This window comes from Achroia grisella, unplaced genomic scaffold (genome assembly GCF_030625045.1).
Source record: "Achroia grisella isolate CSIRO2021 unplaced genomic scaffold, CSIRO_AGI_Agris_v1 utg906, whole genome shotgun sequence".
Classification (NCBI taxonomy): domain Eukaryota; kingdom Metazoa; phylum Arthropoda; class Insecta; order Lepidoptera; family Pyralidae; genus Achroia; species Achroia grisella.
This window is the reverse complement of record NW_026713064.1, coordinates 1,953,842-1,969,345: the sequence shown is the minus strand read 5'-3', so window position 1 is coordinate 1,969,345 and position 15,504 is coordinate 1,953,842. Positions and strand designations below refer to the sequence as shown.

At 31.8% G+C, this 15,504-nt stretch overlaps 3 protein-coding genes across 3 annotated transcripts in view; 1 reads left to right on the top strand and 2 right to left on the bottom strand.

The window, feature by feature from the left end:
- The window catches only part of LOC131853873 (RING finger protein nhl-1-like), a 40,742-nt gene that overhangs the window by 17,795 nt on the left and 7,443 nt on the right, over positions 1-15,504 (bottom strand). The window lies entirely within an intron of this gene.
- LOC131853879 (uncharacterized) lies at positions 717-15,385 on the top strand. Its single transcript, XM_059204956.1, has 6 exons — positions 717-1,399; positions 11,512-11,783; positions 12,924-13,131; positions 14,105-14,251; positions 14,618-14,758; positions 15,152-15,385. Exons 2-6 carry the CDS (start codon positions 11,519-11,521, stop codon positions 15,231-15,233), a joined length of 843 nt encoding a protein of 280 aa, XP_059060939.1. The 5' UTR covers positions 717-1,399; positions 11,512-11,518; the 3' UTR covers positions 15,234-15,385.
- On the bottom strand, positions 8,876-11,226 carry LOC131853875 (uncharacterized). Its single transcript, XM_059204950.1, has one exon. The coding sequence runs from the start codon at positions 11,206-11,208 to the stop codon at positions 9,283-9,285; it is 1,926 nt and encodes a 641-aa protein (XP_059060933.1). The 5' UTR covers positions 11,209-11,226; the 3' UTR covers positions 8,876-9,282.

Sequence of the window (15,504 nt, the reverse complement as noted above, 5' to 3'; positions counted from 1 at the left end):
AATAGAATACTTTATCTATACAAAATACTATAAAGAGGAAATCTGTTTCTTTTTTGTATATACAATGGATCAATTTAATAGCTGAATTATCAGTAATTGACATAAGCTGTATTCCACGATGTTATAGCTGTAGGATACAGCTAATTTTAAATCTAAAACTCGATCGGCACTACCGCTATGTTACTTATTTATATCCAAAACATCATTATTCATGACATGTTATACGCAAGGCTTTATAGCTATTTTCTAATAGCGATAATATTGTGGCAATGTATTCTTCATTACTGTCGTGTGTGCGGTCGGTCATGTGATTACATTTAATAATGTCAAATATATTTTTACAAGTATGTACCTACTTATTAGATATTAGAACAGGATTAATAATAAAATGTAAAGTATTTGCAAAACTTGCATGCTTGAAATAGTGATTTGCATCAAATTTCAAGAAGATTACATAAGATACAGCATAGATTGTGATAATTTGAGAAATGAATATAGTTCACAAATGTTACGGAATGAGTAGATATGACCCTTCAATAATATTACTTGATAACGTATATCATTGTCCTTACATCTTTTAATGATAAGTATGCGCCTTGATATGTGATATTTACTCAAAAAATGTTTCCGTTACCAATACTTTTGTTTTTATCAAAGTATGAATATGAGCATTATCGTGTGCTTAATTACGACAGGATCAACCTGAGGCATATACATATATTGGACTTGTATATCTCCCATTACTGAGTCGCAGCAGGAAAAGGAACACCGCTAACCCAGTGGCCAACTGGCGAGGCGACGTCGGCGATTACACTCGCTGAGGCACCATTCAGTACCGGTACGCCGCGCGCGCCTGCCAGCAGATAACCTACACTCATTATAAAAAGCAACTCGTTATAAACAAGTCACCTCATGAATACTATATCGCAGCTATGAACAATGAGGACCCACCCGTCGCTCCAGGGTGCATCGACACTCTACTGCTTTACAAAACGGAAAGCAAAGGACGCGCCGTGCATCACAATTAGTGAAGAGAGTTTCGGTGGCATATGAATACAAAGTTCTCCTCGATATTTCAACCGAAGAAATTACAGACGGCGAAGGACTGGAGGACGAACGTGACGTAACTCATTCGATGGCGGTGAAAAGTTTGTCGCGGATTATTCCGAACGGGGACACTTGTTTCATGTCATAGTGCTTGTTATGCACGATCGTGGCCGGAGTCAGCGAAATTTTGGCAAGTGAACAACAGGCTACACCTGACCTGCAATCTGTCGATACATCTTGCGATGATAACTGGCAAAGTACATTGTTAAGTGTCACTGTGTGAGACAGTTCGTAAGGACGACTATACAAATATTGTGAAGTGAATGAATTTTCGATCAGCCGTGATATAGAGGTGAGTCTTCCGGTATCTTCTGTATATAAAATTCGTTTTTCTTTACTCTGTTTCCTATAATACAGGATTTTGAAGCTTAACTGTAAAATCTAATAATCAGAAATTTTAATTTTTGATTTGGTATATTACTACGTACTTCGGGCTACTATTATGACTTTTGTTGTGATACTGTCAAAATTGCTACTTTTAATCAATAAATTGTTTTTAATGTTTTAGAATTCAGCAGTATTCATTTTTAATCAAAATTAATTAAAATGTGAATTTTGATTAGGGAGAAAAATAAATATCAGACCAAAAGTTGTAATAAACTATATTGTACTATAGATTAGCTGTACCCGCGACTTCGTCCGCGAGGAATTTAACTTTATTTTTCTAAAATAAAAGTTACTACAGCGGCTACCTGCCAATAAAAGTCCTGTCAAATTTGGTCCAGCCATTTCAGAGATTAGCCGGAACAAACAGACAGACAGACAGACAAAAATTGTAAAAAATGTTATTTTGAGGTATATGTATGCATACTTCAATTTTATTTATATGTATAATATAACGAAGTCCACTGGGTCGTCTAATTCGCTAATAAATATGTGTCCCGTCCATTTAATGCATGGTACCGTTATTACTAAATCTATTCAATTAACAAGTGTTAGAATTTATTGATCCTTTTAAATTGCAGGCTTTGATTAGTTTAACTTAATTTATCAACGTTTTTTCTTATTAAATAGTATTTTTACAAATATTTATTATAAACATATGTTATATGGAATATCAGATGGAAAACAATAGACATAGACTATTCCTTTCGTATTAACGATTATATATGGAAATATAGTTATACGTAATTATAAATTGGCAAAGTATTTAAGAAGCGATTTATATTATTATTGTTTTATACAAGAGGCTAAATTTTTTTTAAATTGGTTCTGTAATTTATAGAAATAAATTAAACACTTTAAAATTTATATTTTTATATATTATATATCCAACGCTTTTAACGTTATTTACAATCGGCAAATATTTTCTTAGAGGTAAAATTTGTACTCTGTATATAATATTGCTATACATGTATATATGAGTAAATTTTTGTATACAATAGATATAAATGCACCGTAACTTTTAGAGGATTAGCTCTAAAAGTTACGCTGCATTTACTCAAAATAATTTTGTAGCAATGTTTTTTATTTATATTGTAATTCAAAGAATATAAAAGTTATTATTATAGTATTTGTCTGTCTCATAGTTTTTATATCACATAGCTAAATATCCCCGAAAGATGTGTATCCAACACACGATGTGTTGGGTACACCTATTATATTTCTTTCTTGTGAACATATATACATACACACAGTTATACTCGATGAATTCATTTCTGTGTCGAGTTAATGTGGGTGTGAAATAGTTTGTAATTTTATTTTGTAGAATAAATGATGCAAACAAACAAAAAATCAATGTCTGATACAACGGCTTTCTGTCAATGTTACAAGTGAATTTGCATTTTAGGGGTCTCTTGTAAAAAAACTCGAACGTATAGGTTATATATAATATTACATAGATTATAGATATTTTCGTATATTTCATATATAAATATAATTATATCCACTAACTAAAAACATTAACTAGTGGCATACATCAACATCATAGGATACTCCATACCTGCAAATATGGCAAACACTTTCAATTATGTGGAATGTCAGTTTGTACTGTTTTTAACATTTCAGTCGTATAAGAAGTTATTAAAAATTTAGATACCTGTAGCTTAGTTCCACACAACGTCATTAACGAGGCGAGTTTATGTATAAACTTTTGAGAGGAGTATTTTTCTAAAATAAAATATTAACCCAGGCGTGAAGTTGTTACTCTTGCGTGATATGCGAGAGACATATACATAATTATTAGAACATAAGGCGTTTCTAAATTTCATCGATAATATAAAAACTCATTAATGTCATATATATATATATATATATATATATAAATAAAATACTGTGAAAATACGGTCTAACTACGATATGAGGAAAATGAGTAGATACTTTGCATTTATAGACTGTAATAACAGGTAAAGAAGGTAAATTGTAGTAATATTATTAAGGATTTTTTTAAAGATGTTCGTATTTTATTAACCTTGTCATTACCTGGTAGATAGATAACCATGCGTAAATTTTCACATAGTACTCTAACCTGTTTTTTTTATTAGATGAGGTACCTAGACAGTACCTACCGTTGGTCACTTGAATTCGAAAAAAATGTACGAATATATATGTAGGAATGTAAACGATTTTGTACAAATTCTACCTCTTGATTGAAATCAACATTAGTACAAGTAGTGGTGCAATGAAAAAGCTATCTACTAAAATTTCTTAATATATTTTAATGTATATGGAATCAACGTCCACGATCTCGACTCACACTTAACTAGCAAATTCAGTTCGTATACCAATCCTCAATAATAATTATGAATTAATTTTGCGATAACGTTTTAAGTGTGCAATTAGGTTGAAATAATGAGCTCAATTTCTAAGCATCTATGTATCTGCTTATTAATAATAACAGTGTCAGTGTTGAAGGAGTGCCCCACTATAGCAACCTGTCGAGTATATGTATGCTTACAAAAATAGGATAATAAGATGCTATAGAATGTAGTCTGTAATTTTGTATGAGTTTTTAATACCAAAAAGAGGAGGTTCATATTTTTTTTGACAAGATATTGTTTCAAATTGATTTTGTCTGCTTTATTCTTAATTTTATGACTACTTTATTAATTAGGAAAGTGTTATTAAATTGTGGATAAAAATTTACTTCTACTGAATAATGGATGATTATTTGCATAATATAACAATTATGTTGCATAATAATAAAACCGGTTACAATAGAGATGATAATGCAGGTTAGGCAGTATTTAATTATAGTAAAAAAACAATAGTAGTATATATAATATGGTGTAGAATTGGCACAGACATATCCCTACACAAAATGAAGTCAAACAAGAACGAACTTCGGTTGAAAACCAACTATGAAGAAGCTACTTATTTATAAATCTATTATTATTTTATGAAAGGAAAATTGAATATATATTATTTGAAGAATTTCTTTAAACATAAATTTTACACAATTATTTTTTAATAATACTCAATTGTAGACACAATATTTCTACTAACTAGGGTGAAGTTTAACTATTTTCATCATTTTGAAATTACTAGCAAATAAGTTAAAAGTGCAATTGTTTCATCATCAAAAATTTCCTCATTTTTAATGTAATGGTGTTAGAAATGAAATCTTCTCAGACTTAATTTCAATCCCATTTGTATATTGAACCCATCATCATCAAAATCAGTCCACTGCTGGACATACGCCTCTCCCAAGGCACGCCATGGGGCACTATCTTCAGCCCTTCTCTTCCAGTTTTTACCCGCAACCCTACGTATGTCGTCGCTCCACCTAGCTGCGGGGCCGGGCGTCCTACACTACGTTTACGTCTACACTACGTCTACGTTATATTGAACCCGGTTCAGTAAAACTATTTATAAATCTTTTTCACAAAATACTACTTCAAATTATATATTTATGCAGAGTAAAATATATAGTCTATACTATAACCAAAAATTCTCGCTATATATTTACGTGCTGTGTTACGTAACATATGTACATGTCCATTTTAAAATAGATTATACTTTCAAATATTCTCTGTAACTACTAAAACCGGAAAATGAGTATGCTAGTCTACTAGCCGGATTATACCAAAATATGTCAATTACCTATAGATAATTCAATCGTAAGTAGTAAATTAGTAATAGTATATTTTAATCATAAGTAGTAAATTAGAAAATAACATATGCAATAAGTTAACGATTCAAAATACGACGTAGCACTTTCGAGTCATAAAAATTTTTGTTCCAAAACATTACCTTATCTATACTCTATCTCCCAAATTTCTTGCGCATATATCACGAGGAGTGTTCTGAGGAATTGTCCGGATTAATACCAGCTGCTGAGTTTCACCACCGTACCACCCGTCAGAAACTAAAATACCATCCTGATCATCTGGATGAATGGCAGTCCTCCGCAGTGCGGTTTTCTAGAAACTTTTTGCCACGAACAACCACATTGTAGAATCACTTTCCAACAATGGTATTTCCGAACCTATACGATATTGAAACCTTCAACAAAAGAGCTTATTCCTTTTTAAAAGGCCGACAACGTACTTGCATTTCCCCTGCTGTTGCGGGCGGCGGTATTCACTTACCATCAGGTGAGCCGCATGCTCGTTTGTCCCCTGTGTTATAAATAAAAAAAAAGTCTGCCGCAAGCAGTATGCTTTGTAAGCTGTATCCATTCCAGAATGAGGGGTCAGGTGGTAATAAAAAATATAGTGTATGAAAGCACACACCACGTAGGCACTTATAAAACGTATCGGGGGTTATAAACTATATTTTGTGATATCAGTTATACTATCTATGTATGTTTAAAGACGACATTACACCTATTTCATATGTAAAAACAAAACACATTTAAATTAATACCGCATTCGTGAATTCATCCTAAAGGTTAATTGGTAGACAATGCTTCTAGCATTAAGTCCACCTACTACTGTATTATATTTCTTTTGGTTGAAGGTAAATAAAGGTTTTTAAATAAGAATATAAATCTCAAAATATTTGACAGTACGTGTACAGTATGCGGTTGTCTAACAATTTAAGATTGGCAGTAGCTCTTCGCAAAAGCTTCGTGCCGACGTGAATCTTTTGTTGCGGTACAAATCGGGCTATTTCATCTAACCGAAATGTGTTATTGTTTTCACAAGGACCGTTTTATAGCACCAGCTTGAGGCTTTGTAGAATATGGTACGACCTCAATCGAGTTGATGTGGTTAACATACGCTACGTTATATATCACGTGAACTAGATTTATGCCTAAAGTCTAAATAGGCGACATAGGAGGTCTAGCGATCTAGTTACTTGATTTTCTGATAATCTCAGCTTCAGCCCCGATGCAAAATTTAGCCCCAGTGCAAATATTATATATATACATATCACATATATATAATATTATATATATCATATATACATAAGTATGATTTTGTATTGGTATTTTTTTATATATGGTTGTCAAGCGTTATTAATTTATTGTAAATAATAATTTATTATTTGACATTAAGGTAAATAAAAATCTTAAATTTTTTTCAATGTTTAAATCTGTATCGATGTAATAATTTAAATAATGGACTAGTACAGATTATGTATACATAATCTGTAACTCTACTGTAATAGAATTGAAGACACACACAACGGACGATTTTACGAAACCCATTATATTGATATTACTGCATGAGCAAAGTTATCAGTCCAATCCTAAAAAAAATTTAAACATAGAACCGTTAGTTTATCTACCGCCATAGCAGTTTACTAATCGCCTTTTAGGGCCAAATATCATTTCCGTGCGTCGTTGAATGCACTGTGAAGGGCGTGCGGTCAAGTGAGATTACTGCATGTGACCTTTTGAATTCACAGTCTGCTGTTTTCAAGCAACATTACAATACGCTTGGGCGCGGCAAATTGTAGTAATAAAAGCTTTTATGTAATTAGTATGTAATTAATTTTTTAAATTTGAAATACGTTACTAACTCCGATAATTTGCTAACTATGATAACACCAGGATTATTCACACAGCGTCACCTAACGCACACGCGTTCCAAGCTAAGCAGAGCTTGTGTTATGGGTATTCGCCAAGTGATATAAATGTGAAAAAAATAAATACACTGTTTTGAAAATAGATACATAATACATATACATAGAAAACACCCAGATGTTTAATACTTTAAAATTCCCATGCTAAAACAACTAGCTGTATGCACTGACAAGTAAGTTTGTCTACTAAATAATAGTTTAAAGAGTAATAGATTTTACCCAACAAATTAGAATTTATTGAACGGATGATTTATAATATCCTTAATCATTGTTAAGATATATTTTGTTCGTGTGTAAATTATAGCTAAAAGAAAATAATTTGCAAAAGTTTGTTTATACCAATTTTATGTCCAACAAGTTTATGGGGCCATGTATGCTACCATGTATTCACAAACTTTAGTACTTTTAATTATACACACATACACATATTTGTACTTAGCAAATATTAGGGTGTCCAAAAATGGTAAACAGTTTTGTGGTGAAAGCTATATATAAACAAAAACAAAAAGTATTCGTGATTGTAATTTAAATATATCGATAAAATCGATTGTCATTTGGTGATGCACAACATTGGTTCAAATTGAGAATTCATTTTATGCAGGTCAAGTAAGTTTACGAGACCTACAAGAGGAAGAAGAGAATCGGTTAGGCCGCATATTGAATTTTCTCGCAGTTGTACCTTCCTCTTTCTTTCATATCAATGGTAATCTAATTATTATTAGACCAGACTTTAGCGACTTCTATTCCTCGGTCGGTGGTCTTCCTTCGAACAGGAAATAGGACTTGGTTTATGACGGAGATCCGTAATCGCACGACTCCCGAACGCTTATGCGTTTCCCCATTTTAGAAGTATTGCGCCTGAAGCGACCCATCTGGGTACGCCATTTGTGGAGGGCTTTCCGCACATTCTATCTATATAACTAATAAAAATATGTAATAAAATAATTGTCTATCTATTCCAATGCAGTTCGCTGCCCGGGAGTTTAGCAGGTACAATGGTAATGGTATTTGTTCCTTCAGACCTTAGTAGTTTAATTGTGGCAAATGTGGATATGAAGTTATTTAATACATCAGGTATACATTAATTAACTAATATTAAGTTTATATCAAATAATTTAAATTTACTAGTTATTGTACATCTTACATCTAATCAGATAATCACTACATATTTAAGTTTATTTCACGCAATGCAGTTGCAATAGTTTAGTAATAACAATTGTATATCAACAAAATAATTTGAATATAATTAGTGTAATGACGTAACTAAATACTGCATCTTAAAATACTGCATTAATGCATGTGCCATAACAGGATATATATTTTCAACAAATGAGAGAACAATGTACTTAAACGTAATAAAATTATAACAAATAATAAATTTGAAGTCTTTTATACGTTCTCAATACTGTAGGTAGTAGTAAATAGCCTCAGTGCTGATTTAATCTCCAACTTTAAATCATTAGTACCAATTATTTTGAAATGTTACCAGCTACGCTAATGGAAATAGATCAAATAGATATAATCTTTATTCATACAGTAGATATACATAATATAAAAACTGTTCGTAGTACGTACGTAGACGTAGAATCATAAAAAACAATAGGTTTTTTATGATTCTGCCACTATTTGTATTAATTGACAAAGATAATAAGTACAGATGTGGTATTTTTCAAGGAAAACAGAATTTTACAATTGTCAAATTTTATATGCATCATATACCTAAACTATCTACCACACAGCACAATACCAAAGTAATTCAACTAAAGTTAAATACATAACTAATGTAACACCAAATACAGTGCAAAATCGAATGAATATTTCATCTCGATTTAATCGAACATTTACGATGATCGTTCAATCGTAATATATAAGTTTGCATACAATATACTTCATCACTGTTTACTTTGATTTACAATCGATTGTGTCGCGAAACCGGTTCATGTGTGACCTGCAGATCTGGACTGGAATATTATGCGGGTTCAGGCAATCAACTCACTTGACCTGTAATACATACGGCAACTCGACCAACAGGTTTAATCCTTGCCTCCCTCCTAGCGACATTCTTACACATATCCTACTTTTTTTATAGAGGCAACACATCATACTGACCACGTAATAAAACGAATTTATTTACTTTATTACTTTCAATAGATGCTGTGAAGATAATTTAATATTGTTTGGAAGGGTCAAGTGATTAAGATTAGATTACTCTCCATAATATTTCTTGTACTCTGGAACACATGGAGCTATGATTTCGTAGAAAAAAGGTGGCACGTGATGGTATATAGTTTGATTTCCTTTAATTATAATCTTGAATGTAAAGAGTACTAAATCGTCGGATATGTACACTATTAATCCCGGGGAGCAAAATTTTACTTCAAATTTCACACTAGATGTTGCAGGAAGTAATGTTTCCGTTGGTCTTATATGTAGAATCTTTTTCATTTTTGTAGTTAACATAATTTTAATAGTAACTGGATATACTTTGTTGCTGTTTGTAATAGTAAAATAATCTTCGCAAAACCCATACATCATTGGAGATTTAGACATATCAAGTATACTAGGATATATAGTTATAGGATGAGGTAGTACTTCGGCAAAAATTTTTACTTCTTTAGTCATTATTAATTTTTCTGTATTAGGATCGTAAAATTCAAAATCGTAATAGCTATGATGACTGCCAATGCGTTCAACTTTTGTAAAGTAAACCAATATTTTATGTTTTGAATGTGGTAGCAATTTCAAATAACTATGTTCAAAAATAAAGGTATTTAACGCGAGTTCAATAATATCATTGACAACTAATATGATTACATCTATTGACTTTATGCTTGTTATGTCATGCAGATTGTCTTTATAAGTTAGCAACTTACTTTGTGTTTCAATTTGCTGATCTTCTGTCCTGTCTTTCAAGCTTTCTGTATTTGGACACATAACTTTTAATGACGATAGGTCATCTTTTGATTGTGCAGTAAAATCGACTATCCTTTTTATTATATGTAAATTGTAAGTATTTTTATCAACAGATAGTTTAATGTATCCTGAAGGAAATCCACAATCATTTCTCAAGTGCCATGGGTAGGTAGGTGGTATAAATACAACTTTAGATACTGATACTGGTTTAGATACGTTAAATCTACTTTGTATAGGTATACATACAGCTTCAAATGGTGCTTGGGTCAAGGCATCATGACCTATTTTGAAGTACAAGTAGGACTCAAAATCCTCTATGTTTTGTAACAATTTAAATATGAACCTATATTCATTTGATATTCCAGGACATAATTTAACGGAAGTGACTGGTGAAATACTTGCCCATCTAAATGGTAGTTTGTTTGTCACACGAACAAACCTTATATAAACAAATTTTGTAGAATGATTTGTTAGGGAAAATTTTATAACTTGTTTTTGTAATGAGTCTTTATATACTATAATTTCCTTTGGGGAAGAAATTATTGATAATGACTTATTCAATAGCAACGATTCTTTCTCATTCCTTTCACTGATTGTTTTCATCTCAAGTTCTTCGTAAGTCGATTTTGTCTTGTAACTTAAGTAACTGTACGGGGTAGTAAGAGGTGATACAACTTTATGTTGATTAATACAAATATTAACTGGTAAATGTGATAATGTGCTGATTTTTGCTTCAATTTCGGGCTCAGATTTTAATGGCATTTCAATCATTTCTTCAGAGGGTAGTATTTCTGTATTTGGATGTGCAGTGAGTTTCCCATCACTAGTTTCTACCAAGGAGGTATAGGAACTCTGGGGAGCACTTATATCTGTGTTTAAGTTTAATGAAATCTTTTGTCTGTGCTTTTGATTCTCCATATTTTGCCATTTTTTTGAAGTCCTTGCCAAATTATTTGTTAATTCGAATGGCGACAGTCTTACATGCTCAGTATAGAGTTTTTGGATTATATACATTTTACGATGTTTGGAGTCTTGAATTCTTCTATTACAATCGGTAGTAGTTAAGATAATTCTTTTCACCAATTCCTTCCATTGTGGCAAAGATCTAATGTCAACTTTATATTCTTTTTCTATAGACTGTACGATTTTTTCTACGTCCATACCATAAGCATTACTATTTCCAATACGTAAGTGATTGCAGTCGGATATTTTTAACATATTTCTGAGATTAATATTTTTAGTAAACTATATATAAATCTAAATAAAAGCAACAAAAATATGTTGTTTATTAACAGAGCTGTCATTTATGTCAATTAAATTAAGCGACATTTTACACCATAAGCTTATTTATATTACCAACCTACTGACAAAGATTTTTTATTAAATCTTTATGTCTTATAGACAGTATAAATTAAAGCAAAGTCATTTATGCCTACTGTAATATATTCTTACTACGTCCATAACATGTAATATGACAAACAAATATTTTACATTTAGTAAAGTTTTTTATTATTATCCCAGGTTGGCTATGGACGCGACAGTACCGCGCGTATTACTCAGCATAGCACTAGCGGCCCTCCTGCCAATGGCCTCTCCAAACAGTCAGGAGCGGTTATCAAAGGAGAACATTCCCCATTCAAGACAGAAAAGAATACTTTGGATCACAAATGATGGGCGACTGGCGTTGCCCCCAGGAACTACAATGACCATCACACCTTCATTGTCGATGCCATTCGTCAGACATCCACCAAAAGGATTTTTGTCAAATATGACAGTTAGTTTTCCTTTTACTAGTAAGTATCTGTGTTTAGTATGATTTCACTAATTAACCACATAATATTAAAAATTGATTACATTAATGCAAGTGTTTCTTTATTATCATCATCTTCATAGTATTTAATTGTAATCACATCTAGGTCTCCCGTCATAAAAAGATGATTCAACCTAGATATTCTTAAAAGGCGAGCCACAGCAGACTTCTCTTGCACCAATGTACTTACTTACTTAATTGTAAATGTATCTTTAACTGACAATGTATGAAACGATTTGGCACTCGATCGACCCGGATTGTATCGGATCCCAACAAATTGGCGAGTAACATCATTATAAACAGTATATGCAATATAAATTATTATATAAAAAGGTATTCTAGTTCCAGGGTAAAATACATTATTCTAATATATATAAATAGCTGTGCCCCGACTTCGTTCTCACAGCGCACGCAACGGAAGCACTCAAATACATACATATGTATAGTCTTCCCCGTTTTTGCAACATTTTCACCGATAATTCGCTTTTATTGGTCATAGCGTAAATTTATATAGCTTAAAGCCTTCATCGACAATGGATTGTCCAACATAAAAAGAATTTTTCAATTCGAACCAGTAGTTCCTGAGATAAGCGCGTTCAAACAAACAAACTCTTCAGCTATATAATATTATATTATATTAGTATTATTAGTTTAGATACGTATTGAAATGCTGTATGCCGTATTAAAATGTTGGCTATGTTAATCCGTATAAAAAATAATTAAATTCTAAACAGTATATTTAAACTGAATATATTTTTTACTTTAATCAACTTCTACTTGAACCTATACTTCTAAGAATTACAGTGATTTTCCTCAAAGCTTGAATGTTATAAGTATAGCTAATATATTGAGAACTAGTTTTTACCTGTGGTTTCATTCTCGTTAGCAAGACATATAAATTGACCTAGATAAAAGTAACATATGTTCTTCTCCAAGCGAAATTTTATAATATTTACTTGAACCGTTATTGCGCTAAGGGTAACAAACAAATAAAACCTACTTTCACATTTTGAATATGTAAAGATTTAAATTCTAGCAGTAATAAATCTGCTATGAATATGATTTTTTATTATGTTCAAAATAATAAATGAACAAAATAAGCTTACGCTATGTAACATTGCAGTTGACTTCGACAAGCTGGGTCTAACTGATAATGAAAATCCATATGGGGATTTTCCTCCAATTTTCGCGAGGTCAATGGGCCGAGCTGCTGTCTCCATGATGTCTGATTACGTGGGCCAGTACTTAGAGAGACGAAGAGGGAAGAGGTCCGAAGATGTTCCCCCTGACATGGAAAAAGTGGTGTTGGATAGATTGCATGGTGGAGAAAGGTAAGAAATTTCGAAATCATGAGTAATTCCATCAACTGATATACCTACTAACTACAATGAAGCAGATACAATTAGTAACGAAAATATATATACATCACAAAAAATAATATTGACAAAATAATCTAAAATGCAAGAATTAACTTATTATTAAGTATTTACTAAACCATATCCGCACCATTAAAATTTTAGTTTCGTTGTTTTTATACATATAAAAACAACGAAACATTTTCTAAATATTGTTAAATTCTAAAAGAAATATCTACGTAAACCGTAACAAATAGTGACATAAATGAATGAGCTCGTAATAACGGAGACTGACAATAAATTCTTGAGACAACAGGCTACACAAAAGCAATTGACACATTTTTATCGGCCTGCCTAACATGTACCTACCACGTGGACAGAAGACAGTAAGCAGTATGTAGATTTTATACTTTCACCCTCGTATGTGGATACCAATAATCATTAGGAATTCGACTCGCGATTTTGTTTTGTTATGGTTACAGGAAGTACGCTGGCTATTCGTGGAAAATCAATTGAAATTCCTAGAACGTTTCGTAGAGTAAGAGTTACACAATATTAGAAAAATACTATTAAGGTCAAAATATTGCGAATATATTCGTAATCTAGAATCATGTTATTTATAAGATTAAAATATCTCAGTACATTAAATCATGTTATAGTCTATTATAATTCTCTATGATAATAATTAGTCGTCATTTCTTTATTATAACGCATATGCTGATCGTAATTTGTGAATAGTTGTGAGACCACAGATGACATTATCATTTCGAGAGAATCCTATTCCTTCGGGAAATTCGCGTGTTAGTAAATAATAAGCATGTATTATAATATTTCTTTGCATCCGCTTTGAAACTAAATTTCGGTAGTCGGTTATTAATAAAAAAAAAAGTCTAATTTTCTAAGAAAGATTTACTCTTATTCGTATAATTTTTTTTTAAATTTCTTTCAGAGCTCTTTTATACGGAGCGGCAGAAGACCTTTTAGCAAATTTTGGACTGTCCGGTAAAGAATGCTTATTACGTGCGATATGCGAGGTACAGGCGCATCCACTTACCAACTTTGGTTTCCTTGGAGAAATTATTAAATTGTTCTTTACGTAAGTGCAGTAAATAATAGTTTGTTTTAATAGCTGTAGTTGTTTTTAAATAACTCATTATTTATTTTCATTACTGACATAATTATATGACTAGATGTGCTCGCGGTTTCTCTCGCGTGAAATTTATTGCCTATGTGTGTTATACTTATGTATAAGCTATTATAATATTAGATAAAATGATTTTGATAAAACTTTATCAAAATAATTTTGTTTAATTATAATACATACTTTGGAAATGCTGTTCATTACAAAGTCTACCACATTTTTGTCTTGAAGGAAATCTTTTACTAATTACCTAGTAGACCTTGCCCATGAAAGCTTTATATAACAACGCTAACTATATGTAACATTTTTTTATATTTTCAGTCCAAGTAAATCCCCCTACGCGAATCTCCTGAATGAGTACGTGGAAGCCGAGAAGGCAGGGAGTGAAGCGGGAGGTGAATGCTGGCCTTATTTCCGACTTTGTCCTAAGAGCATATTCCAGGCATCCCCAAATAAGTATTCGTAAGTATTCTCTGTTTTATTTGATATACTTTATAGGTCTGCATAGTTCTCTGTCTCACCTAATTCTAGCGCCAGGAACCTGCTTTGCAAGCTGTGTTCGAGTTGGAATGGTAAGATGTGTGAATGAAATTATAATACAAGGTATGGCACCACAAACTTCAAGAATAGCAACTCATGCTGTAATACGAATGTTAAAATATATTCAATAGGCCGACCATGGTGACGTGTAATGCAGATGGGCTGTCAGCTTGTTTGCAATTCCAAACACGAGAGCATAAATATTTTTTTTTCTTGTAATATTATATCAATAGACATTAGATATTTAAGGTACTAGGTAAATACTAACTACGTTAAAGAGACCAGTACTAATACTAACTACGCTATAATTTGCAGGAAAGATGCAGAAGACATGCACAGAAGACAGGAAGAAACAGAAATCGATGAAAACAATATAGATCAATTGAAAGCTATGTAGAAAATTTATGATTCCTCCATAGGTGTCCTGTGAGAAGTATCCCAAATGTAGTGGTAGTTTCCGACCAAAGTTGAATGTAAATTATGTTTGTTATTTATTGTTTACATCTAGTGCCATTTTATCTCTTTAGTAGGTAAAAAATGAACTTAACTATTACTTGTTGTATATATTTTTCATTTTATTGAAAGTTTTATTATATATTACTTTAGATATTTCTATACAATATTTATAAAGATTTTTATTTTGCGCAAATGTGATAATAATGCAATCA